Below are 25,219 nucleotides of genomic sequence, written 5' to 3'. Positions count from 1 at the left end.
CTTTCACTTTGCACCTCTTCCCATTGCTCTAATTTAGGATTTTTCGATCTCAGCACTGCTGATATCTTGGGATGGATAATTCTGTGTTGGGGGGGGGGGCTGTCCTGAGCATTCTAGAATGTTGGGCAGCATCCCTGGCCTATATCCACTAGATGCCAGTAGCATTCCCCACCCCAGTTGTGACAGCTGAAACTGTCCCCAGAGATTTCCAAATATCCCGTTAGGATCTGAGAGTGGAGTAAAATTGTCCTTCGCTGAGAACCACTGATTTATTTATTATGAGAGTGTTTCCCTTGTGCCACGAAAGCAAGTGACGGGCTGACCCTCTGTGCGCAGGTGAAGCCCCTGCTGCAGGTGACGAGGCAGGAGGAGGAGATGCAGGCCAAGGAGGATGAGCTGCAGAAGACCAAGGAGCGGCAGCAGAAGGCAGAAAGCGAGCTCAAGGAGCTGGGGCAGAAACACGCGCAGGTACCGGGCCGGGAGCCTGGCCGGGGCTGTGGAGGGCAGGACGCCTGCTCCTGTGGGGCTCACGGGCCGTCTCCCCACCCTCTGCATGCAGCTGACTGAGGAGAAGAACCTGCTTCAGGAGCAGCTGCAGGCAGAGACGGAGCTGTACGCGGAGGCCGAGGAGATGCGGGTCCGGCTGGCAGCCAAGAAGCAGGAGCTGGAGGAGATCCTGCATGAGATGGAGGCCCGCCTGGAGGAGGAGGAAGACAGGGGCCAGCAGCTGCAGGCAGAGCGGAAGAAGATGGCCCAGCAGATGCTGGTAAGGCACTGCAGGGGCAGCCCTCGGTGGGTACGAAATCCCTTGACCCTCACGGCAGGCCTGTGAGGTGCATCTGACGTTGTATGTCCCCTTTGGACAGAGAAAGAGACTAAGGCTCGGAGAGAAACCGCCATCTGCCCACACAGGTCTCCTTGGAAGCCTGCTCAGTTCTACTGCCCTGCCTTTCATGTGCAAACGCCTTTCTTCCTAATAGCAACCCTGGATGAGGGGTAATTGTGTCAGTAAGCTATTGTTGCAGAACCAAAACACCCCAAAACTTAGCAGCTTGGAAATAGCAAACATTTATCTCACACAGTCGTGACTCTTGAGAGTGGCTTAGCTGGGTGATTCTGGCTTAGAGCCCCGTACAAGGTTGCAGTCAGGATGTCAGCCTGGGCTGCAGCATCTGAAGGCTGGACTGGGGCTGGAGGACTCACTTGCACATGGCTCACTCACACGACTGTAGGCAGGAGGCCTCCGTTCCTCACTATGTGGGCTTCTCCATAGGGCTGCTTGAGTGCCCTCACAACGTGGCGGCTGGCTTTCCCCAGATGGAGTGAATGAAGAGACAACAGGGAGGAAGGTGCAAAGCCTTTTATAGCCTAATCTCTGACTTATACACTCCATCACTTCCTCTTGATATTATTTGTTAGAAGCAAGTCACTAAGTCCAGCTGACACTCAAGGGGAGGAGAATTAGGCTCCACCTCTTGAAGGGAAGAGTATCAAAGAATTTATGGACGTATTTTTAAACCACCATGGTATCTACTATCCCCATTTTACAGAGGAGGAGACTGAGGCTCCACAAAGAAAAGTGGCTTACCCAAACCTTTTCTTTGTGATGAAAGGAGATGGCAGAGCACTGCAGGGGGCCATCAGGCTAAACCTCTGTATCCATGAGTCCCCAGAGCTCCGGGAGAGTGACTTTGTTTTAAGCAAGGCTGTGATTCTTTTCCTTCCCCCACAAAGGACCTGGAAGAACAGCTGGAGGAAGAGGAAGCTGCCAGGCAGAAGCTACAACTTGAGAAGGTCACGGCTGAGGCCAAGATCAAGAAACTGGAGGATGATATTCTGGTCATGGATGATCAGAACAATAAACTGTCAAAAGTGAGTGGGGTTGAGCGTCTTTGTTAAAATGACAGGCTCGTGAGGGCTGAGGACTCCAGATGCCTTCCCTTTTTAGTCAGAGACAAGGTATTGAAGGCTGAGCAAGTAGTTACGTCCAGCATTGACGTGGCGGCCTTGTGACTGCCGTCTGGATGCAGGTGTGCCATGGATGGGGTCCCACCAGCACCAGGGCTGCCACGGAGCAAGTCTCAGAAACACCACGACCGATGGAACCCCCAAGTTATACAAGGGTGGGAGGGCAATGTGCCTGGGATTCAGGGGCCCCTCTCACATTCTCACCGTCCATTTGCAGTTGGTAATAGGGGAACCAGCTGTCCTGGGACTGAAGGGTTTCTGGGATGCGGGACTTTCAGCCCCTAAGACGGAAATGTCCCAGTGTAAACCAGGATGACTAGGTCACCCTAGTCAGTAACCACTAAGCAGCCCCACTGAGGCGGACTACCTTTAGTCCTTTGAGCTGGGCACCGACTGCGAGCCAGTCCATGTCAGGTGCAGGGCACACACAGTGGAGGAGGACCCTGTCCTCGTAGGGCTTATATCCTAGTGAGGCAGCAAGTAGATAATCATACACGCAAACGTTAATTGCCGTTGTGATCAGGACTCTGAAGGAGGTGTTCACCATCTTATAAGACCAGAGCACTAGGGGATGGGGGGTGGGATTCAGGGGAGGCTTCCTGGAGGAAGTGACATTTAAGTGGAAACCTGAATAGCGAGAAGCAGTTAGAAGGAGAGGGGGTGGAGGCACATCCCAGGCAGATGGTCCCGTCTGTGCAAGAGCCCTGAGGCTGGGAGGAGCTGGCCTGTGGTAGGAAAGGAAAGAGGGGCCCCCTGGCTGGGACATGAAGTTGAGGGGTGGAGGGGCCTGAGATGAGGAGTAGTCAATCTTTGGAAATTATTATTGTAAAGGAACTTCTCTTTCCCCGTTGAAAACTCTAGGTTGCATTTGGTTATAATGTGGGCTTTCCTTTCAACTGTTTATCTGGAAATTACTAACAGTGAAATGTAGACCCTGGAGAAAAGGAAAAAACGATATTTCTTTTTCTTTCCCCCCAAAGGAGCGAAAACTCCTTGAAGAGAGGATTAGTGACTTAACAACAAATCTTGCAGAAGAGGAAGAAAAAGCCAAGAATCTTACCAAGCTGAAAAATAAGCACGAATCTATGATTTCAGAACTGGAAGGTAAAACGGCTACCCAGTGATATTTTTTTTTGTTTTTTAAAAAATTATATATATATTTATTTATGGCTGCATTGGGTCTTCGTTGCTGCACGCGGGCTTTCTCTAGTTGCGGCGAGTGGAGGCTACTCTTCGTTGTGGTGCGCGGGCTTCTCATTGTGGTGGCTTCCCTTGTTGTGGAGCATGGGCTCTAGGCACGCGGGCTTCAGTAGTTGTGGCGTGCGGGCTCAGTAGTTGTGGCTCGCGGGCTCTAGAGCGCAGGCTCAGTAGTTGTGGCACACGGGCTTAGTTGCTCAGCGGCATGTGGGATCTTCCCGGACCAGGGCTCGAACCCGCGTCCCCTGCATTGGCAGGCGGATTCTTAACCATCACGCCACCAGGGAAGTCCCCCAGTGGTGTTTTGAATGGACATTTTAAAAGTAGGAATATCAGACAGGAAATTTGAGAATGGAAGATTATTGCAGGAAGGGGACAACCCTATCCAGCTGCCTGCTCACCCTTAGTGAACACACACGTTAATTCCAGAAAGTGCTTGTCACCAGGACTGGCTTTCCTTCCACAAGACAGTGGTGCCGGCGGGACAGTTACCAGTGAGGGGGATGTGTGAGTGTGAATTTCCTCCATGTGAAATGCCTGAGCAGAAAGGCTCGTCCTCCAGGGGTCTCTCTGGTAGTGTCCACCTCCTGAGGGGCCCTGGCTTTGTTGTAGTGCGGCTGAAGAAGGAGGAGAAGAGCCGGCAGGAGCTGGAGAAGCTGAAGAGGAAGCTGGAGGGCGAGGCCAGCGACTTCCACGAGCAGATAGCCGACCTGCAGGCGCAGATCGCTGAGCTCAAGATGCAGCTGGCCAAGAAGGAGGAGGAGCTGCAGGCAGCCCTGGGCAGGTAGCGAGGCTGGCGGGGCAGGTCCAGTGTGTGCTGGTGCCCTGAGGGCCACTGCCGATCTGCGGGGGCCTCGGTCTTCCTCCTCCTCCTCCAGGCAGGCTTCCACCTCATGCTAGGTGGCCCAGGCCAGGCCTCCCGGGTGCCTCCCAGTCCTGCTGGCACCTTCAGAACTTTCCCTTTGAATTTCTTCTCTTCCTCCCAAACTCATCCTCTCTTCTCCCACTGTGTCTGCCTCTTGGGTGCCCAGCCTTTGTCGTCTACACCCCAGCTCTGGATTTCTGGTTGTGCACGGAGTCTGTTCTGTTGGCACCTCAAACACCACGGGTCTGAGGCTGAGAGGACCCTCCTGTCCCCCGCCCCCTCCTTCTGAGGTCCTTCTTTTTGCGAATGTGTCTCCTCCCTAGCTTTTACCCTCCTTCTTGTCCCACACACAGCATGCAGCAGTCCTCAGAGTCTGCCCGTCCCCTGAGGTGTGTCCCACACCCTTTCCTCTGTGCCCCCTTCTCCCAGCTCTGAGCTGGATTCACTCTGACGGCTTCCCCCCGGGGGTATTACAGCAGCAACAACTAATGGGTATTAGCCTGCTCACCGTACGCTAAGTTCTGCTCAAGCAGTGTCTTTGCAGACACTTGGCCAGGTATGCAGCTGTTACCTCCATTCACTGAGGAGGAAGCTGAGCCAGGGGAGGTGAAGGGACAAGTGACAGTCACCCAGCTTTTGAGAGACAGGCTGGGATCCATTCTCTGATTAATCCCCTGGCCAGCTCTCCCTCAGCCCGTTTGTGCCATGTGACAGTACAAGGGTGATGGGCCATCTTGTGCCTTCCCTCCTGAGGGTCCCTTTCCATCCATCGTGGGCAAAACCAGAGGCAGCTCCACAGTGGTCAGGAGGGAGCTCCCTTCCGTGCCATTCAGACAAGGCTCCCCATGTCCCACACTGACCCCCAGTCACTGCCTCCCCCGGTTTTAACATCCCCCCGCCCCACCCCCAAGCAGTGCCTGGCTAAGAGCTTTGCATGTAGCAGAACTCAGATGCTGAGCAGATGGAAGAAAGAATAAACCAGTAGTTGCCAGGGAGGAATAATTGTCTAACATTCAGAAAGCATCTATTAGGCTCCTAATGTAGACAAGGCACCTTGCTAGTCTGGGACAGCGCTTTGTATTGTCTATATCTCTCTGTCTCTGCCTCTCTCTCTCTCTCTCTCTCTCTCTCTCTCTCTCTCTCTCTCTCTCTCGCTCACTCGCTCGCTCACACACACACACACACACACACACACACACGTGCAGCATGACCTGTTTTTTTACATCAGCCCTTGGAAACCACGTTTCTGCATAAGCCTCCAAACCGTCCAGCGTGGCAAGAAGTGGTCTGCTGTGTCTCGGGACATGAGCGAAACATGTTTTGATATGTATGGAACCCAAATGGCTGGTTCCATAAAGCCATTTTTGGCCACATTGTGGGATGGATAGCAGGGGGCTCAGGACCCCAGGGTCTTAATTCTGGGGATCCGTCCCCGGCAGGCTTGATGATGAAATCGCTCAGAAGAACAATGCCCTGAAGAAGATCCGGGAGCTAGAGGGTCACATCTCAGACCTCCAGGAGGACCTGGACTCAGAACGGGCTGCGAGGAGCAAAGCTGAGAAGCAGAAGCGGGACCTCGGGGAGGAGCTGGAGGCGCTGAAGACGGAGCTGGAGGACACGCTAGACAGCACGGCCACCCAACAGGAGCTTAGGTGAGGGGCCCCCGCCCCACTGGCCCGCCACGCTGATGCGACGGTGGAGAGGGGCAAACCCGAGCAGATCCTGGGTCATGGGGTTCCTCAGGCCCTACGTTTATCGGCCTGATTGTACTTTGCTTTAACTAATATAAGCATGCTTACTTTTAATCTTATTTTGCATGACAGTCAGAGGATATACTCAATTAGAGAATGATTTGAAAACTGTAGGAAAGTAGATACCAAAAGCATCACCCCCAGTCCCACCACAGTTAACATTTTGGGGGATTTCATTCCTGTCTTTTCCTGTGTGTGTTAAATTTTCAAAATAATATTTATTAGATTGGTGTCTGATTAAAGAGTCACTGCAGGCTAACAGCCAACAACAACCAAAAAACACAAAAACAAAACCCACCATAAGAACGGGTCACCTGCCAGATAATGAAAGTTACTGCCTGACTTTAGTGAAACTAGATCGCTTATTCATTCAACAAATACACAAATGTGCTTTGAGTGCACCCTGTATCAAGCGCTAACATGGAGAATTATTTCCCACATTTTGGGTTTTGTGCTACATCACTTACCTGGGCCTAGAAGCCAGCACAGTGTTCTTCTCCATTCCCACTGGCCCAGTGCAATGGCTCAGAGCATGGGCACAGAGTCAGACTGTTTGGGTTCAAATTCTCGCCCTATCACAATGGTTTCAACAGCTTGGGCAAGCTGCTTACTTTCTTAGCTTTAGGTTCCTCATCTATAAAATAGAAACGATGATATTCTTGCCTCTTAGGGTCACTCTGAATATTATATGAGATGAACTTAGGTCAGGGCCTGGCATATTGTGCATGCTCAGTAAATAAGAGCTAATGTTAATATTTACGGTACAGTTTGCAATTCACTTTGCATTCTTCCAACAATATCATGTGCTGTATTTTGTGTATTTGTTTGCCAGCCCTGGGAGATTCTGGGCAGGTAGCATGCTCCTTGTTTTGAGGAAATTCCAGGTCCAGAGAGGTTAGGTGACTCCCCCAAGGTCACTCGGGAGAGCGCTCGTTCTTCTGCACAGTACTGTCTGAGGTGAACCGCTGTCTCCTCCACCGCCAGCCACTGTATTCTTCCTGTCCAGGGCCAAGAGGGAGCAGGAGGTGTCGATGCTGAAGAAGGCCCTGGACGAGGAGACTCGGTCCCACGAGGCCCAGGTGCAGGAGATGAGGCAGAAGCACACACAGGCCGTGGAGGAGCTCACTGAGCAGCTGGAGCAGTTCAAGAGGGTGAGTTGTGATGCTTTTTTTGTGACAACAAAATATCAAGAACAATATGTCAACAGCTTCAAATAACTACATACCAGTGTCTATACTGAGACCAATAACAAGCTACAACAATTCGAATGAGAGTGATGACAGCCAGCATTTATTAAGTGCTTACTGTATATTCTGCTGATTAATCTTCACAACCACCCACTGGGATAGGTACAATGAAGCTCAGTTTACACATGAAGGAACTGAGGTCCAGAGCACCTAGAGGTGCTAGTCAGCGAGCGCCCAAGCAGTCTGGCTCTAGGCCCACTTCTTAGCCTCTCCAGGGTAGGGTCTACTATACGCTGCTCTTATGGATAAGCAAAGTTTAGCACAACTTCTGGGAAGGTAGCAACACTGAGAACCTTCTAGCCATCTTCATTTCTCTGCAGATCAGAAGAAGACTATCATTATTTGATTTGAGTAGCAAGACAGCTCTCCCTGCTGTAGTTTTTTTTTTTAATTATTTATTTTGGCTGTGTTGGGTTTTTGTTGCTGTGCGCGGGCTTTCTCTAGTTGCGGCAGGCGGGGGCTTCTCCTCGTTGCGGTGCGCGGGCTTCTCATTAGGGTGGCTTCTCTTGTTGCAGAGCATGGGCTTTAGGCTCACGGGCTCTAGAGCGCAGGCTCAGTAGTTGCGGTGCACGGGCTTAGTTGCTCCATGGCATGTGGGATCTTCCCGGACCAGGGCTCCAACACGTGCCCCCTGCATTGGCAGGCAGATTCTTAACCAGTGCACCACCAGGGAAGTCCGCAGGTGTAGTTTGAGAATGGCTAGATCTAATCTTTCTTTCTCCCATGGTTGGCTACTTGGGGTATATGGGACTTGAGACAGTTAAATAGCTCTACTCTGAATGCTTCGTATCGGGAACTTTCTCTCCCTTTGGAGAATTTCCTTGTATTTCCTTCCCAGGAGGGAATTTTTTTAGCTTACGACATCCTGCCAGGTTGCTTCCCTAAGAGTCTGAATTATACCATCCTCAGCGCTACGGCTTCCCCCCTGCACTTTCTAGATTAAATGGCTGTTGCGTTACCTAAAAATTGTTGGAGTTTGCATTTGTTTCTATCGCCAATCAAAGTAAATGTTCTTCTATGAGCTGGTTCACCACCGGTTCTATCAGAATCTCAGAATTTTCCCGTACATTTAAATAACGCCAGCAATCCCTCATACGGCACTGTTTATATGCCACTGTTCCAAAGTTTTACGGACACTGACTCATTTAATTTCACTTGTGACCTTTGCTAAAATGCAAATCTCCAGGCCCCACGCTGAAACGTGCTGTGCCAGACTGAACACCCCTCATGCTCCAAATGGAGAAGAGGACGCCTGTTCATGTCCCCTTGTCACTTGTCACATGGGGTCTGAATATGAATCTTCAGCATTCTGTCCGTTCTCTATATGTGTTGGATAAATAAGACCTTGCTAATTTTATCTACAACATGTATTTCCCCTTTTAATTGTCTTCCCTTTTTTATGTTCATAAGTTATTTTTTATTGTGATAGAATCTGAACCCAAATGGGCTCTTCCCACCTTCTGAAATAGTAAGGCCTCCAGACAGTGGTAAGGTGTGTGTGTCCCTCTTACTCTGTGTTTGGAAGAGTGGGGCCTGGAAAGGTAACTGACCAGCACCGAGCCAGGTGGCTGTCAGAGGTGAGCAGGGGCTGGAAGCCACACCCCGGATTCACAGCCTGGCCTCTTTGGAAAGACTCAGTTGTTCACGCCACCAGCAGACAGCATCCACGTCTGACCTGTATAAGAAAGAAGAGGCTGGGAACGCCTGTCCACCATCTCAGGAGCGTTGAAAAAGAGGACTATTTGACCTCTAGCAACTTTTCAGATTGTTGGGAAAAAGTTGTAACATCATTCCTATCTTGAATCCCCTTACATGTGTATAGCGTTGCCACCATTCTGGGAAAAAGGTTTTTGGGGAGCCCAGATCCCGTGAGGTCCCCCAGGGTCCTTGCTCATCAATCTGCACTATTACCCTAAGAGGCACTTTGTCCCTGTCTGAGGTCCCAGCAGCTCTTAGTCACACCTGGAACAGAGGAATGGCTTCTGAGGCTGCCTGGACACTGCACAGCACCTTCCTGGGGCTGAGGATGAGCCCACTGTTGCTTCCTCTGCTCTTGAGACCCACACTTCTCTCTTGCTTCTTTCCTCCTCCCTACAGCCCTGGGAGAAGGCTCCTCCCTTCTTCTGCTTTTTCCCAAAATACTTTTTTTCTTGGAGAAACTCATGCACCTACATGAGCTAGTTAGATAAAATAACTTTCTCTAAACTTTCACAGAAATGGCAGTGTACATTTAATGATAAATCTGATGGACAATAGGGAATGGTGGGGACTGGGGCCAAGTGGAGTGTGATTGCCCTATTTACAGGGCTGGCTGCTATGTAGATCCAGCTGACTGTTACCTTGGAGGAAGGCAAGACCTCTGTTTCCAGATCTTTAGTTTGTTTTTTTGAAAGTCAGACTTACAGAGGTATATGCAGCAAAATTCACCAATTTTAAATGTATAGTTCAATAATTTTGACAAATGTATTCATTAGTGTAACCACCACCTAGCCATGAAATAGAACATTTGATTTTTAAAAAGAGAAGCTGGGAATCCAGATTTTTATGTGGTATTTCTTAATTAAAATGTTAAAAGGTACTGCATGGATTAAACAGGACAGGATGGCAGGGTTGATGCAGCCCAGGGGATGCCAGTTTGCAACCTCTGAGCTTTAGGAAAATGGAATCCAAAAAGTCTTACTGGTGATTGTGTGTTCTTCACTGTGTCGTGTCCCTCCCCTGAGGCAGGGGGCACAGGTCCCTGGACTTACTGAGGGAGGGGAAAGGAAAGAGAAAGAACCCCCGACAGCACAGGTCCCTATCTTAAATGCTCACTCAGCCACGGCTGTAACACCTTCCCTCCCCTCTGCCTCTCTGGCCAGGCCAAGGCCAACCTGGACAAGAACAAGCAGGCGCTGGAGAAAGAGAACGCAGACCTGGCTGGAGAGCTGCGTGTCCTGAGCCAAGCCAAGCAGGAGGTGGAGCACAAGAAGAAGAAGCTGGAGGTGCAGCTGCAGGAGCTGCAGTCCAAGTGCAGCGATGGGGAACGGGCCCGGGCCGAGCTCAATGACAAGGTCCACAAACTGCAGGTGAGGCAGGCTTCGCTGGGACCGACCCTTGAGGAATGAGGCTCTTCCGGGTAACAAAGCCTCTCTCGTGGCAAAGCAAGTCCGTTTCCTCTAGTTACATTCCTTGGGGAGATGAGATGGTCGCCCTATTCAATTTAATGTTTAAAAACTCTCTTCCACTCATTCAGTGAGTATTTATTGAGTGCCTGCTGTATGCCAGGCACCATGTTTAATCCTGAGATACAAGAGCAAGGAAGCAGACAGACACTGTCCCTGCCCCAGGAGAACTGCAGACTAGTGGAGGGTAAGACGTTAATAACCACATAAATGAATGTAAAATGATGCTGGAAAGCAGAGGCATATAATGCAATAAGTGTAAATAATATGGGTGCCTGGGCTGCAGGAGGAGGGGTCAGGAAAGGCTTCCCTAAGATGTATAGTCTGACAGGTAAGAAGTCTATCTACTTATAGGCAGAGGGAGCAGCATGTGTAAAGGCCCGGCAGCAAGTGGGAAATTAGAAGAGATCACGTAAGGCCAGTAGAGCTAGATGCCGAATGGAAGGGGAAATGTGGCACAAAATAGGATTGGAGAGGTAGGTTGTGGCCGGAGGACACAGGGCCTTCAAGGCCCCATTATATGTATGTTGGTCTTTACTCTGAGTGATGGGAAACCACTGATGGGTTTTAAGCTGAAGAATGACATGGTCTGGTTTTCTTTGGTCTTAATTAGCTTTGAATAGACATTTGGCCTGACCTGCCATTCGTGGGATATGGCCCCACCTCTGATAAAGATTTAATGCACCTAGAGCCTGGGATGAGGGTGCAGGGCAGCGTTAAGTATGAATTTTTCCACATGCAGTTGGGCACAGGGGTTTTGCTATCCTAAGACAAGCAACGTCCTGAAGGAGTGGAGTCAAGATCATTTACATCCTTACTGTAAATGGGAAGAGAACAGATGGTGTGCAGGTATCTCCGAAAGGACTTGCTCAGAGATACCAGCTCCTGGAGTAAAAGGCAGAGGAAAGTTAGAAGGCTTTTACCTTTAGTGTCTGCGTCTTTGGTTTTGCCACAAGGGTCAGTGAAAGGGCAAAGAGCAGGGGTGAAGAAGAGGGGTGGTAGGGACAGGACCCCTGGAAGTGTAAGTGCCACCTGCAGTCCCTTCCCCCACTTTAGGGAGTGAGTGAGCCCAGAACATTGTTCAGTGTCTGGAGCCTCAGACCTGCTGCTTCATCTTTGCCAACCTTGGCAAGGATCCAGGATCCATTTAGAGGGATCAGGGCCCAGTCAGCACAGTCTAACTACAGTCTAACAGGGCTCTAACAGGGTCCTAGAACCAGAGTCTACAGCCAGAGATTGCAACTTGTACGTGATGTGCTTCCCTGGGGGGGCATGGAGTGACCATGACCAGGCCGCCTAGCTCATGGGTATTTTGCAGTGGATACCCCAAGGCCTATCACTGAGTACAAAGGGCTCCTCTTAATGAGGATCCTGTTCTAGAGGTTCCGACTAACCAGTCTCTCGGCACCCTCAGAATGAAGTTGAGAGTGTCACGGGGCTGCTCAACGAGGCAGAGGGGAAGGCCATCAAACTGGCCAAGGACGTGGCATCCCTTGGGTCCCAGCTCCAGGACACCCAGGTGGGTATCGTGCCACATCAGCCAGAGGCACCTGGGGTACGACCTTCCTGGGGGTGGGCCGCTAGACTTCCATGTGTCATTTCCATAGGAGCTGCTTCAAGAAGAAACCCGGCAGAAGCTCAATGTGTCCACCAAGCTGCGCCAGCTGGAGGATGAGAAGAACAGCCTACAGGACCAGCTGGATGAGGAGATGGAGGCCAAGCAGAACCTAGAGCGCCACATCTCCACTCTGAACATCCAGGTGCCCCTGCATGTCCTTGCGTTTCTGGGCCTGAGCCCTTAAGGGTAGATCAGTGGCTCCGATGTGATTGTGGTAGAATGGTGGCGCCATTTTGATTGGCTCGCTGGCTCCCCCTGCTGTTGCGTTTCTTCAATGAGTCGGTGGTCTTTGCTTCTCAGGGGCGCAGGGATGGGAATCCCTCACCACCCTCCTCTCACCCCACCCTGGACACTGCCATTTCAGCTCTCCGATTCGAAGAAGAAACTGCAGGACTTTGCCAGCACCGTGGAATCCCTGGAAGAGGGCAAGAAGAGGTTCCAGAAGGAAATTGAAGGCCTCACCCAGCAGTACGAAGAGAAGGCAGCTGCTTATGACAAACTGGAAAAGACCAAGAACAGGCTTCAGCAAGAGCTGGACGACCTGGTCGTTGATTTGGACAACCAGCGGCAACTGGTGTCCAACCTGGAAAAGAAGCAGAAGAAGTTTGATCAGGTAGGGGCTAGAGGGCCCTCCACTCTGCTCATGGACCCTGGCTGGGGGGAATCGGGTCTGCAAAGTATCCAGTGTGGCTGCTGCGTGTGTGTCAGCATCCCATCCAGGCTTTGCTGGATGCGAATGGAAGCCTAGCCTGCTCTGTGTGAAACAGTAGTTAGGGCTTCTTGGTCAGAGGGAGGAGAGTGGCAAAGCCTCAGTGACTGTGACTTTCCGGGTCCCACCACCATAAGGGCCATCTAGAAACCCAGTCATGCCTTGGGCTCTAGCCCTGATAAGGAACGAGGTTTACTGATTTTATTACTAAGCGAGTATTTACTGAGTGCCTGCTGAGATTTCCAAGTAATTTAAAGGATCTACCCTTGAAATACCACTGTTCCCTAACATTTCATCACAGAGAGTCTTGAGCACACAGCAAAGCGGAAAGCACTATACCGTGAACACCTGTACACCACCACCTGGCTTCAATCATTAATGCTTCACCACGCAGACTTTATCACACACTATTTATAAGGGTGTATTGCATCTGTCATTTATATCTTTTGGATGCATTTCAAAGCAAATTACAGACATCTGTACATCTCCCCTTGATACCTCAGCATTGCATATAAAAACTAGGGTTCATTTTTTAAAGTATCTTTTCTTCCCTTGAATACATACAATGAAATGTGTAAATCTTAAGCATACACTCACTGAGTTCTGATAAATGCATACACCTGTATGACCCAAACCCCGAAATACCAACTTTTAATATATGTTACTCAGATTTAGTAAATATGATTTGGTTTACAAGTGACTTGGGATTTATTCCAAAATTCAGTTTTGGGATTGTACTTTGGGATTCTTCCCTCTTCTACCAACCATCCCTTCCCTGTGCTGACAGCTTGTCCTCATTGCTTCTAATCTGCGGTCTCATTACCTGGCCCAGGGTCTGAGGCTGCTTTATTATTTTCCTGTCGCAAACAGTGGAGAGTTTTTGTGTTGACTGCTGTTTGGGAGTCCCTGTTACTTGCCTGTCTTTGTGGAATTCTGGCAGTCTGGGTTTTGGATGTTACGGCGTGTACTGCTCTCTCTTTCAAAAGCTGAGATTAACGTCAGTATGGTGTGTTCTTGGAACTGCTTCTCCAGGCAGAGGGGGAACTATGTGCAGATCCATCCACCACTCACCATTGCCCTACCGCGGCTCATAGGCTACTCTTGTGAGCGAGCGACTGTGGCCATGAAACAAAAGAATAATTGGACTCTGGGAGGATTAAATGTCACCCTGACCTCGGTCACAGCACATTCTAACCAACATGGGCAGCGTCAGTGACTTCCAAGCACAGAGATTCAGCGGATGCTGGCTCTGCAGAAGGTTGACCTCGAAGTCGGGGAGCAGTCTTATTATAAACTGTTTGCTTAGACACCTGACTTCCTTCCACCTGCACCAGGACACAAGGCTTCTTCCCCATATTTGCAGTTCAATGCAGCCGACCCTCAGGCATGCCTAGAGCTCACCTCTGGGTCTTCTGCTGTGTTGCAGTTGTTGGCTGAGGAGAAAAACATCTCTTCCAAATATGCGGATGAAAGGGACAGAGCCGAGGCAGAAGCCAGGGAGAAGGAAACCAAGGCCCTGTCGCTGGCACGGGCCCTTGAGGAGGCCTTAGAAGCCAAAGAGGAGCTTGAGAGGACCAACAAAATGCTCAAAGCTGAGATGGAGGATCTGGTTAGCTCCAAGGACGACGTGGGCAAGAACGTAAGTGGCTCTTCATCATCTTTGCTTGTCTACGTTTCACCCACCCACTCTCTGTGCTATTTATCAGTCCACGGGGGAAGGAGGGGGCTCCATGCCTCCTTCATGCTAAGGAATACTCAGGAATTGGAAGGAGTCCCTCAGGCTGATGCAAAGAAGGGGCCTGGTTGAGAACTGCATTTGGGGGTGGGTTCTGAGTCAAGGGTTCCGAGAGGATGGCTCTGGTCTGGACTCCTGGTCATGCATCTTGAGAGTGGCAAAAGCCATCTCCCTGACCTGGATGAGCTGTCCCTGGGGGCTGCCCGACCATCTTCATGACGTCAACCCTTACGTAAAAGGTCCATGAGCTGGAGAAGTCCAAGCGAGCCCTGGAAACCCAGATGGAGGAGATGAAGACCCAGCTGGAAGAGCTCGAGGATGAGCTGCAGGCGACAGAAGATGCCAAGCTGAGGCTGGAGGTCAACATGCAGGCCCTGAAGGGCCAGTTCGAGCGTGATCTCCAGGCCCGGGATGAGCAGAATGAAGAAAAGAGGAGGCAGCTCCAGAGGCAGGTAATCTGTGAGGAGGAAGGAAAGGGGGGAAGGGGAGGTGGGGCGGCCTGCTTCCTTCCTCCCACCTCCACTTCCTGGCTTCATGGAGACTCTGATCTCTCACCTTTGACCTGGGGATGAGAAACCCACCTTGCAGGTGGTTATGCAAACCTGGGCGCTGGGAAGGGATCCTAGGGGCGGCCTTGCCCGGCAGCGCACGTCTCTCTCCTTGCTCAGCTTCACGAGTACGAGACGGAACTGGAAGACGAGAGAAAGCAACGTGCCCTGGCGGTGGCGGCCAAGAAGAAGCTGGAAGGGGACCTGAAGGACCTGGAGCTGCAGGCCGACTCGGCCATCAAGGGGAGAGAGGAAGCTATCAAGCAGCTGCGAAAACTGCAGGTGGGTGACGCCCCAAGGGCCGGGCGCGCGGGGGAAGCCAGGTCAGCAGCAGTGGGAGGACACAGGCCTCCCTCTGTCGCCAGTGCCTGGTCACCTGGTGCTTTTCCATCACCCTTTAGCTTTGGGGGCTGTTTCCTGCCCTGGGGAAACATCAAGGGGGGGCAACATTTGGGGGGGCAACATCAGGCATTTGGCTGCGGCCCCCAGATCTCAGCACCGCTTCTTAGGTCTGCGGAGCCCATCCAGAACCGTGCCCCAGGCAGCCACCTGGCCACGTGAGGCTGAGGGCTCTGCAGTCAATCGTGGGAAATCCTAGGGTCGGCACAGAAAGGTAATTTGGGCAGCAGGACTCGGTGAGTAAGGACCTCTTAGCTGGTCCCGCCTGTTGACCACGCAGGCTCAGATGAAGGACTTCCAGAGAGAGCTGGAAGACGCCCGCAACGCCCGGGATGAGATCTTTGCCACGGCCAAAGAGAATGAGAAGAAGGCCAAGAGCTTGGAGGCAGACCTCATGCAGCTACAGGAGGTAAAGGCTTCTTCTCGCTGCGAGAGCCCTGATGGGGATGCCGTGATAGCAGCCCCGGGCACCCCCAGCTTGTGCACCCTCGTCCAGCATTCCACACGGGTGGGCCCCATAGCGAGGGTGGGGAAAGACACAGGGTTTCCTCCCTGATGGATCTGCAGGCCTCCCCCTGAACTCAGAGGAGGCCGAGCCATTTTAGAGACGGCTGGGGGCCAGGTGACAGGAACGGGGTGGATTCTCGGGTGGGCTCAGCCCTTTCCGGGCAGACAGCAGGTTTCCTTGCTCCCCACCTGCCACCGTCCAGGATCTAGCCGCGGCCGAGAGGGCTCGCAAGCAGGCAGACCTGGAGAAGGAGGAGCTGGCTGAGGAACTGGCCAGCAGCGTGTCTGGAAGGTATGAGCCTCATGGGGAGAAGGGGGTCCCTAGACTCAGATGATGAGGGAGAGGCAGTCAGAGGAGAGTCTCCTGGACCCCATTTAATGCTGAAAATGATAGAACGTTCAGCTGAGCTTATGACAGGGGTCATGGGGTTCTCCACCCTATTTGAGGGTGTAGCCAGTTTCACTCATTCGGCATGGCGGGGACAGGGAATCTGGGGACGTCGGGGAGGAGGGAATTGATCCTCATCCCAGGCCTGGCTTTGCTGACACCAATTGGCTCTCCACTTCCTGCTATGTACCTTTGGACAAGCCTCTAAGCCTCTCTGAACCTCAGTTATAAAATGCGGCAACCCTGAGGCATCGCTTCTCCAAGAGAGGAAGCTCTCTAAGCCTCTGAGTGGAGGCTGGAGGCCCCAGAGCGGCTGCCTTTCCCTTAGGAACGCGCTGCAGGACGAGAAGCGCCGCCTGGAAGCCCGCATCTCGCAGCTGGAGGAGGAGCTGGAGGAAGAGCAAGGCAACATGGAGGCCATGAGTGACCGAGTCCGGAAGGCCACACAGCAGGTGAGGCCGGGGCGGCCAGGAGCAGGGCAGCACATGCCTCAGATCCGCCCCGTCCCAAGCCTCACACGGCTTCAGGACAGGCTCCTGTGTGCCAGGCCCCGGTGGGGGTGGACGAGAATGCGAAGGCGGGAGAGTAGGGACCCAGCACGTCTGCTCCCGAGCGTCCACTCCCTCCCCTTCCGGTCACACCAGCACCCCGCCTGCAGCACCTCCTTTGGTGGCTCCCTCCAGTAGACGATGCTCACCCACAAGGGCCTTGGCGGTCTCCTTCCTGCTCTTTCCTCAGCCCCCACCTTACAACAGTGAGCACTCAGTGACGTCACTGAGCGCCAGCTCCATGATGGGCGCTGGGGGCCCATCGTGTGACCTGGGCGCCTGGGTGGCACCGGGATGCTTTTCCTGGAAGAGCTGCCTCTTGAGCTGGGTCTTCAAGGATGGCCAAGAAAGAGCTGGCTGCTGGAGGGGAAGGAGGAGGGCTTCTGGGTGCTCCAGCTCCAGGGACCTGCGCAGAGGCCAACGAAGGCTGGGGGCTGCGAGGCGGGGGGAGCCGTTCATCTCAGTGCACCGTCTGGCACTTCCCAAGCCCTCCACCTGGTGACCTTCACCCTCCTCCCCAGGCCGAGCAGCTCAACAATGAGCTGGCCACGGAGCGCAGCACGGCCCAGAAGAATGAAAGTGCGCGGCAGCAGCTTGAGCGCCAGAACAAGGAGCTGCGGAGCAAGCTGCAGGAGATGGAGGGGGCAGTCAAGTCCAAGTTCAAGTCCACCATTGCGGCTCTGGAGGCCAAGATCGCACAACTAGAGGAGCAGGTCGAGCAGGAGGCCAGGTACGGTGGGACCAGTGCCCGAACGACAGCCGGCTTGCCAGTGAGTGGCGGGGATGTCGGGGGTCAGTCAGCCTCTCTGGGCATCATTTCTGGCTGAGAAATCAGCTCAGTGGTACCTGCGCTGCAGCTGTGTTGGGAGAACTGAGTGAGAACATAGGAAGGTGCTGTGCCCTAGCCTGGCCTGGAGTAAGCCTCTGAGACATTAGCTGCTCTAAGCAGCATGACTCTTCAGTGATGTCAGCCAGACTTCCCAGGAGCTCATGTCACTTTGCCTAACGTTGTGTCTGCAGGATGTCACATTAATGGGTACACAAAACATCCAAATCATCAGCCCACAGACACATGGGAAGGCTTCTCACTTAAGTACGGTCCCTGAGCTGTAAGGTCACAGCACATTCATGACCATCAGATAGGGTCGGGATCCTTGCACTGTTTTTGCTTTCGGTGGTGGCTTTACGGATAACTCACATACCACACAGTTCACACATTTAAAGTGTACAGTTCAGTGGCTTTCAGTGTACAATTCATAGGCGCACGCTCACCGTCAACTGCAGAACGCTGTCATCACCAATAAGCAGCCCTGTATCCTTAACCATCACCGTCTATTTCCCATCCCCAGCCAACCACTGATTTAATTTCTGTCTCTGTTGTCTATTCTGGACATTTCGTCAAGTGGGATCATACATCACGAGGCCTTTTGTGACGGGCTTCTTTCACGGAGCATGTTTGCAAGGCTCCCCCATGCTGTAGCCGACGTCAGCACTTCATTCCTTTTCATGGACGAACATTATTCTCAGGATGAGCCCTGATTTGGGCTCAGGAAAAGTGCCCACCGTGGGCCATGCTGGTCTGGTTTACACACCGACTGCTAGGGAGGCCCTCCCCATCCGAAACATCCCCACTCCCCCTGTGTGTGCAGAGAGAAACAGGCGGCCACCAAGTCGCTGAAGCAGAAGGACAAGAAGCTGAAGGAGGCCCTGCTGCAGGTGGAAGACGAGCGCAAAATGGCAGAGCAGTACAAGGAGCAGGTAACCCTGCCCCGCCCCCTCCCAGCCCCACAAGCCCTGCCACAGACCCCCCTGACCCTCGGGCCTCTCCTTGACAGGCTGAGAAAGGAAACACGAGGGTCAAGCAACTCAAGAGGCAGCTGGAGGAGGCGGAGGAAGAGTCCCAGCGCATCAACGCCAACCGCAGGAAGCTGCAGCGGGAGCTGGATGAGGCCACAGAGAGCAACGAGGCCATGGGCCGCGAGGTGACGGCGCTCAAGAGCAAGCTCAGGTGAGGGACCAGCCCCGGGGGCCTCATCTCATGGGCTGGCTGCACGGGTCGGCCTGAAGCCTCCACAGTGGCTCAGAGCCCCTTTCCCCAAAGCCCTCGTGGCTTTCCGGCTCAGCATCACGTATGCAGCACCATCGTGTGCTGGACGTGGGCGGGGCCCAGATCACAGGGGCCCTCCCTCTGAGCAGCACCCCTTCTGTCCTAACAACCGCTCCCATCCCATCCTCCAGGTGAGGAGGAGGAGGCGGCAGTACCTCCATCTCCTGAGACCTTTCTTCGCTGTGTCATCAACAGCTGCAGAATCCCTTCTCCCTTAACCTCTTTTCTGGACTTTCTCTTCCCCACCTTTCCCTGACTCGGCGTTTCTCTGCACTACTGCCATTCAGGGCTGAATAATTCTTTATCATGGGCTGCCCTGTGCACTGTAGGATGTTAAGCAGCATCCTTGGCCTCCAGCCACTAGATGCAGTGGCACTTCCCCCAGCGTCCCCCGGGGGGGCCAGCACCCACAGTTGAGACCCTCTGCCGTAAGTGGACTGCGGTTGTTTTCTCTCCCACACCCCTGAACCTCCGAGCCTGAAGGGGGTGGATGCTCCCCCGCTCCTCAGGGCTCCTTCCCATCCCCTTGTCCACCTGGTTCCCTGAAGGTTTGAGCTCCGTGCTTCCTATCACACTCGCTCACACCCCACAGCAGGTGGGTGATCCAGCCTCTCAAGTCCACGACCTTCTCTCCTCCAGGACCCTGCCACTCCCCGGGCATTCCCAGTAACTCTCAGCCCTAATGTGACCATCAAGCACCCATCATCTGCCTGCCACCACGTTTCTTTAGCTCACTCCCTCTGTCTCCGCCGGGGTCTCCAACCCCTCAGCTCATCCTCTCATCCTCTCGCAGCCCCACCGACTCCATGGTTATGGTCGGCCTCTCCCACATCCTCCACACTCTGGTCTCCCCTCCTGCTGTGTTGTGCTGACTTGGTTAAAACACAAGCCAAATTAAGCCCAACTGCCAACCTTCTGCAGCTCAAAGCAGTGTGGAAAAGCAAACAGGTGTGCTGCCACTTCCGCTGGAAACTCTAAGTGGCGGAACCAAGCCGACCTCACTTAGTGCTGCCTGGACTTTGGCCTCCCCTTCCTCTCAGTCCCCGCCTCCTCTCACCCTCCCCCATCCTCTCAGCCCTCCCCACTTAGGCATCTGCTTTTCACTCTCCCTAAACTTACTATCCCTGTCATCCTCACTCAGCTGATGACTTTACTTCCTGTTTAATGGAAAAATGGAAACTATCATGAAGTATAGACAAGCCCCCACTTCCCTATCGACACACCTCCCTACATCTATGCTCATTTCCTCTGTTTTTTCCCATTTCTGTGCTCAACTGTCCAGCACCAACTGAGGTCCACCCCACCATCAGACCCACCCCCCATCTTGTTTAACTGAGGACGTTGTTCCTGAAAGTCCTACCCTTCTCCCTTGTGATATGTTCTCTCTCACTGAGTCATTCCATTAGGTGAACAAACCTAATCCCCCTTCCCTGCTGTTACCACAAAACTCTAACTCAGTGGTCAGTCCTCAGTCCTCACCTGACTCAGCAGCATATGCTATAGCCCATCGCTCCTCTTTACTGGGCCTCCCAGATACCACCCTCACCTGGTATCCTTCCTACCTTTCTGGCCGTGTTTCACCTCTTCTGCTGGTACCTCATCTCAAAGCCCAGTTGCTGTTGGTCTGCCCAGGGCGCCATCCCGGTCCTCTCTCCACCCCTACTGCTGCTCATTCCTTAGGTGATCTGAACCAGCCTGGTGGCTTCAAAGTTCCATCTGTAGCTAGTGACTTCATAGTTTATCTCCAGCCCAGACTTCCTGGGATTCCAGACTTCCTTGACATTCCCATTCAATGCCTAACAGGCAGTTCACACCTAAACATACCCCAACCTGGGCCCTGACTGAACCCCTTCACACCAAAACCAGCTCTTCTCACAATCCTCCGCAGCTGAAAGTTGCCATTAATCCAGGCCACAAACCTTGTGCTCATTCTTTATTCTTCTCTCTCCTTTACACCCTGCATCCACTCTGTTGGGAAATCTGGTCAACTCTCCCTTAAAAAATACTCTACATCCAGAATCGAACCACTGCTTGCCACCCTGGTCCAAGCTACCCTCTCCTCCCACCTAGACAACTTTCTCAGCCTCCTTGTGGGCCTCTCTGCATCCATGCTGGCCCCTTATAGTCTGTTCTCAACACAGAAATGGAGCTGGATCACGTCCCTCCTTTGCTTGAAGCCCTCTATGGGGGCTCCACCTCACTCACAGCCAAAGTAACATCTTCACAATGGTTAGTTCCACTAGGCCCTACGTGATCTCTGTACTCTGCCTCCTAAATTACCCCTCCACCTCCACCGCTTCCTACACTGCCTCAAGGCCCTTGCACTGGCTGCTCTCTCTGCCTGGAATGCCCCTCCCCCGGCTTGCTGCACTAGCTGGCCCCTCCTTCCCTGCCTGCAGGTGTTCACTCACCCATGTTACTAGAATTTCCTACCTTACTCTTTACCGTTCTCCTCTCTCTTACCCACTTGTCATCATGGAACTTGCTATTTCTTTTACTTATCTCGTACACAGTCTGTCCTCACTCTTGGCCTGCGAGCCCATGAACACAGAGGCTTTGTCTGCTTACTCGTCCCCAGTGTCTGGGATAGTGCTGGGCACAGAATAAACCTTCAATTGTTGAGTCAGAGGTGATGTTTCTCCAACCTCAGGCATTCTTGTACCACCTTTGCCATTTTGCCTTACCACCTGTACTTCTGTTGACTTGATGTTTTCTTTGAAATTAACTATTTAATCATACATATGTCTATTTACAAATGAAACCTACCACCCCTGTACTGTTAAACCAGCATGCCGTGCATCAACAGGTCACAATGAAGTTGAAACAGTGAAAACTAAACAATAGTGAATTCTAGCTATTGTGGCCACAAATTGATGACTATGACCTGAAGGCAGACTTCTCAGTTAGAAAGGGAATGACAAGACATTAGGACCAAACAGATTTTCTGACATAATCAGATGTATTTAAGAGTGGAAAAGGGAATACCTTTCTCACTGTGCACTTCAGCAGTCCAAGGGCATACCTAGGAACCCTCTGCAATCACCCAGCATCTCGACTCCAGACTCTGAGAACCACTGCACGAGACAAGGGGAAAGCCCAAACCCCTTTCAGGAGGGGAAAGAGAGCAACTGGCTCGGAGCACAGGGATTTGGGAAGGAGCCCCCTGCCCGTGCAAGGTGAGGGGTGGTGCGTCCCCACGGCTGGACCCCCCAGCACTTGCTCGGCTGCTGACTGGATGCTGCCCTTCCTCGGAGGCGGGCTGAGCAGTGGGAGAGCAGTCAGCCACCCCAGCTCTCTCACCCTTTTGTTGTCCCCGCTCCCTTTCTTGGGACCGATGATTCTTGCAGCACATGCCGACCACCCTCTTTGGGTTCTGCCCCAGACAACGACCCTTCTTGGGCTGTACAGGCTGGCATCGGACTAACCATTTTTTACAGTTAATATGAACACGCACACAACATACAAGTGGAAGACGGGTCCTACCTTTTCCACCTTCTCTGAGTCCTCTAGATGTACAAAAGCACAAAATCAAGCACTAGAGCCTTGAGTGAGGTGGGCAAGCCTAGCCAGCTCCTCAGCGAGCAAGAAATTATAGAGCAAGTTTCACACAGTTTTACCAGGCAGGTAAATCTCAACACAAGCCCTGCTTAGAGCCCGAACAACGCACCTATCACTCCTGACACCACCAGGCATCTCCACAGGAGCCGCCCAGGGTGCCCACCTCTACTGTCTTGCTATGGGCATAAAAGGCAACGGACGGAGTAATGATACTAAAACGCGAGGCTGCTGCGGGCTCCTTGCCCAGGTCTGTTCAGGTTCTGTTCCCACAAGGATATTTTGGACTAGCTTACTCAGATTCCTTTACGTTCCTGAACAGATATGCAGAATGGGAGGAAGCCACCTGAGTTCTTCAGAGAAGTTCTGAAGGACAGAAATTTGCTTTTTAATTGGGGGAAAAAAAGGCTCGTCCTTTTGTGTGCCAGGCTCTCTGAGATCTCGTGGCTTCAGGTGCTCCACCGTAAGGGTGACTTAAAGGTGCCTTTAATTATTTAATTGAAGCAAATGCATTGATGATTAAAATTGCACTTGAAAAAAAAATGAAAAAAAAAAAAAAATTGCACTTGAATGGGAGGATGGTAACCACCGGGGACTCTCTCTCTCTGTTTCAGAGGCCCCCTCCCCCAGGAAACTCCGCAATGACTCACCAGGTATCATGCCTGCAGCTTCGCGGCTCATGTCTGTGGCTCTTGGTTTCCATTTCCTTTCTGCCAGCCTGCCCCCCCCCCGCCCCCCTTTTGTGGCCCTCGCAAATTCCCGGGATTCCTACAAAATCTGAAGGCCTAGATATCTTAGTTCAAAACTTTAGTCTTTTAGTCTTTCTTCAAAACCAACATCGACACAAGAAGACCTCATCGCTTTACCCATTTTCCTTCCTTCCTTCCTCCCTCCCGCTTTGGCGTGTGACGTGGCACTGATGTGGCCTGTCGCCGCGTGCTGAGGGTTTAGAGGCTGCGTGTGGCTTGGATGGCTCTTACCTGTGTGACAGGCCCCTAATAATGAAGAGGCCATGGCTGTGCCGTACTCCCTCGTCTGGCTCAGACACCACGCTGAGCAGATATGCCAGCTCCACTGTCTGGGTACCATCCTGGAGAACGGCTTCCATCCAGCTGGTCTGGTTCACAAGTCAGAATTAGCAAAGCACAGGGTCACGGTGGCCGCAGCCCAGCAATGTGCCCCCCAAGGTGGGGTTTCCACACACGCGTGCGAGGGAAACGAGCTCTCACCCCGATGTCTCACTGGGGTTGCGTGGGGCTTGAGCAAGGGCCAGCTGCTAACTGCATCTTCAGTGCACGAGGGCCACAGCGGCCACCACAGGGCCGGGCGCGGTCCAGGCAGATCCTTTATTGGAGGTCTCATGGGCACATGTTCACGGACTGGGGATGGACACCCAAGACTCAGGGAGCGCACAGGGCCTTCAAAAGACAGGGTTGAAAGGCCGCGACTTCTCTGGGATCCTGACAGTGTCCTCACACATGAAGTGAGGCACCTGGGGCCTGGCTTTCACCTCCTCCTCGAGAGACCCAGCCAGCCCTGCCGTGTGTCTGTCTTCTCTCTTGGAGAATCCCGCCTTGCTGTCGCTACCCAAATACTTAAAGCTGGATGAGGTCTTGGCAGGAGTTTTAGGCGGGAGCATCACACCTCCAAGACACGGCTTTTGAGTAGTTTTTCTGCCAGCGCATCCCGATCACGGGATAAGCTGGAGTCTAGGGTTGGCTGGGGTGTAGGACCCACCCGTTGATGGAAACTGAGTCCTTGCAAAGCAGCAGGTGCTCACGCTCTTGTGCCGATCCCTGGGATGCCAAGAGTACCTTAGATACGTTTCTGAGTCCATGAATAGAATCCAAGTTCTCCAGGATCAAACCCTTTAAGAAAATTTTAGAGGGGTCCTTTACTTCCTGTGACAGATATAGCCAGTGTCAACCTTTGCCTAGGATTTGAAGCCAGTTCCTTCAAGAAAGGCCCCTGAACCAGAACAGACCGGCTTCGGGACTGGTGCCCACGCAGGGGGCTTACAGGGACCCAGGCGCGATTGATTTACTTCTTAGATCAAGGGAGCGCATTAATCAGTTAAACTCCTCTAGTTAGCAAATGCAGACTCTTCGGAGACACAAAGGGAGCCTGAGCCGCTGTTTCCAGCTCCAGGCCATCCCATCCAGTTTTGAACCTGGAGGGTTAGACACGGAGGAGAGCTGTGTGGATGGCTGCTGAGCCCTGCACGCCGGGACCCTACTTTGTCCCGAGTTCTTGGAGAACACAGTGCTAAAGAAGGAAGAGACTTTCAAAGAACCTCTAGAGACTGAGTGATAGAAAGTTAGTTCCAAAGGAGCTGGAGGACTTCCCTGGTGGTCCAGTGGTTAGGACTCTGTGCTTCCACTGCAGGGGGCACAAGTTCAATCCCTGGTTGGGGAAGTTCTGCCTTTGAGGTGCGGCCAAGAAGAAATAAATAAATAAAAGGGGCTGGAGGCCTAGAAGCTTCCCTCTGATGGGAGTGAGGCTGACCCAGGTCTTTAGTCAGCAGTAGCTACTAAGTATTTATTCTTGATCGCTGCCCCTTGGGAAGTACCATCCACCGTCCCCAGAGGGTTTTACCAGCCCGGGTTCCTCCCACCCTTGGACTCCAGAAGGCTCGTGCTGGGAAGCCCCATGTCAGCGATCAGGAAATCTCTGGGCCTTGCTTATGCCTCCTGTCTTACCTGAGTTGCCCCCTTTGACTAAAGAACTGACGGGCTGGGTTCACTGGGATGGGCTCACCCTCGTGGCTTTTCTGTCCATACTTCGTGTGGCGAAGCAGGTCGTTTTTGTTGCAAAAAACTTGCTTTCTTCTTAGACATCCTAAAATGAGTGAAGACCTGTCAAACAGGGTCAGATGGCTGGAGCCCAACACACAACATTATTTGTTGTGGTCGC

General features: G+C 52.5%; 2 protein-coding genes across 5 annotated transcripts in view; one reads left to right on the top strand and one right to left on the bottom strand.

The window, feature by feature from the left end:
- The window catches only part of MYH11 (myosin heavy chain 11), a 121,530-nt gene that overhangs the window by 94,729 nt on the left and 1,582 nt on the right, over positions 1-25,219 (top strand). For 2 of the 4 annotated variants that reach the window (XM_060031800.1, XM_060031799.1), the window contains 21 exons: positions 337-468; positions 560-766; positions 1,735-1,872; positions 2,949-3,072; positions 3,778-3,949; positions 5,470-5,682; positions 6,788-6,932; positions 9,890-10,096; positions 11,607-11,711; positions 11,800-11,952; positions 12,175-12,423; positions 13,946-14,158; positions 14,494-14,706; positions 14,923-15,084; positions 15,482-15,610; positions 15,912-16,000; positions 16,425-16,548; positions 17,166-17,374; positions 18,294-18,402; positions 18,480-18,652; positions 22,921-22,959. In XM_060031800.1, coding sequence (XP_059887783.1) covers positions 337-468; positions 560-766; positions 1,735-1,872; positions 2,949-3,072; positions 3,778-3,949; positions 5,470-5,682; positions 6,788-6,932; positions 9,890-10,096; positions 11,607-11,711; positions 11,800-11,952; positions 12,175-12,423; positions 13,946-14,158; positions 14,494-14,706; positions 14,923-15,084; positions 15,482-15,610; positions 15,912-16,000; positions 16,425-16,548; positions 17,166-17,374; positions 18,294-18,402; positions 18,480-18,652; positions 22,921-22,951 — 3,297 coding nt within the window. In that variant the 3' untranslated portion in view covers positions 22,952-22,959. The remainder of the gene's footprint in view (positions 1-336; positions 469-559; positions 767-1,734; positions 1,873-2,948; positions 3,073-3,777; positions 3,950-5,469; positions 5,683-6,787; positions 6,933-9,889; positions 10,097-11,606; positions 11,712-11,799; positions 11,953-12,174; positions 12,424-13,945; positions 14,159-14,493; positions 14,707-14,922; positions 15,085-15,481; positions 15,611-15,911; positions 16,001-16,424; positions 16,549-17,165; positions 17,375-18,293; positions 18,403-18,479; positions 18,653-22,920; positions 22,960-25,219) is intronic. The other 2 variants (XM_060031798.1, XM_060031797.1) reach the window with 1 other exon arrangement.
- Positions 24,964-25,219, bottom strand: part of NDE1 (nudE neurodevelopment protein 1) — a 38,132-nt gene continuing 37,876 nt past the window's right edge. Inside the window, exon 9 of the mRNA XM_060031803.1 lies at positions 24,964-25,144. Coding sequence (XP_059887786.1) covers positions 25,060-25,144 — 85 coding nt within the window. The 3' untranslated portion in view covers positions 24,964-25,059. The remainder of the gene's footprint in view (positions 25,145-25,219) is intronic.

Source organism: Delphinus delphis, chromosome 15 (genome assembly GCF_949987515.2).
Source record: "Delphinus delphis chromosome 15, mDelDel1.2, whole genome shotgun sequence".
Lineage (NCBI taxonomy): Eukaryota > Metazoa > Chordata > Mammalia > Artiodactyla > Delphinidae > Delphinus > Delphinus delphis.
The sequence above is the reverse complement of the archived record's forward strand: the minus strand, read 5'-3'. Positions and strand labels throughout refer to the sequence as shown.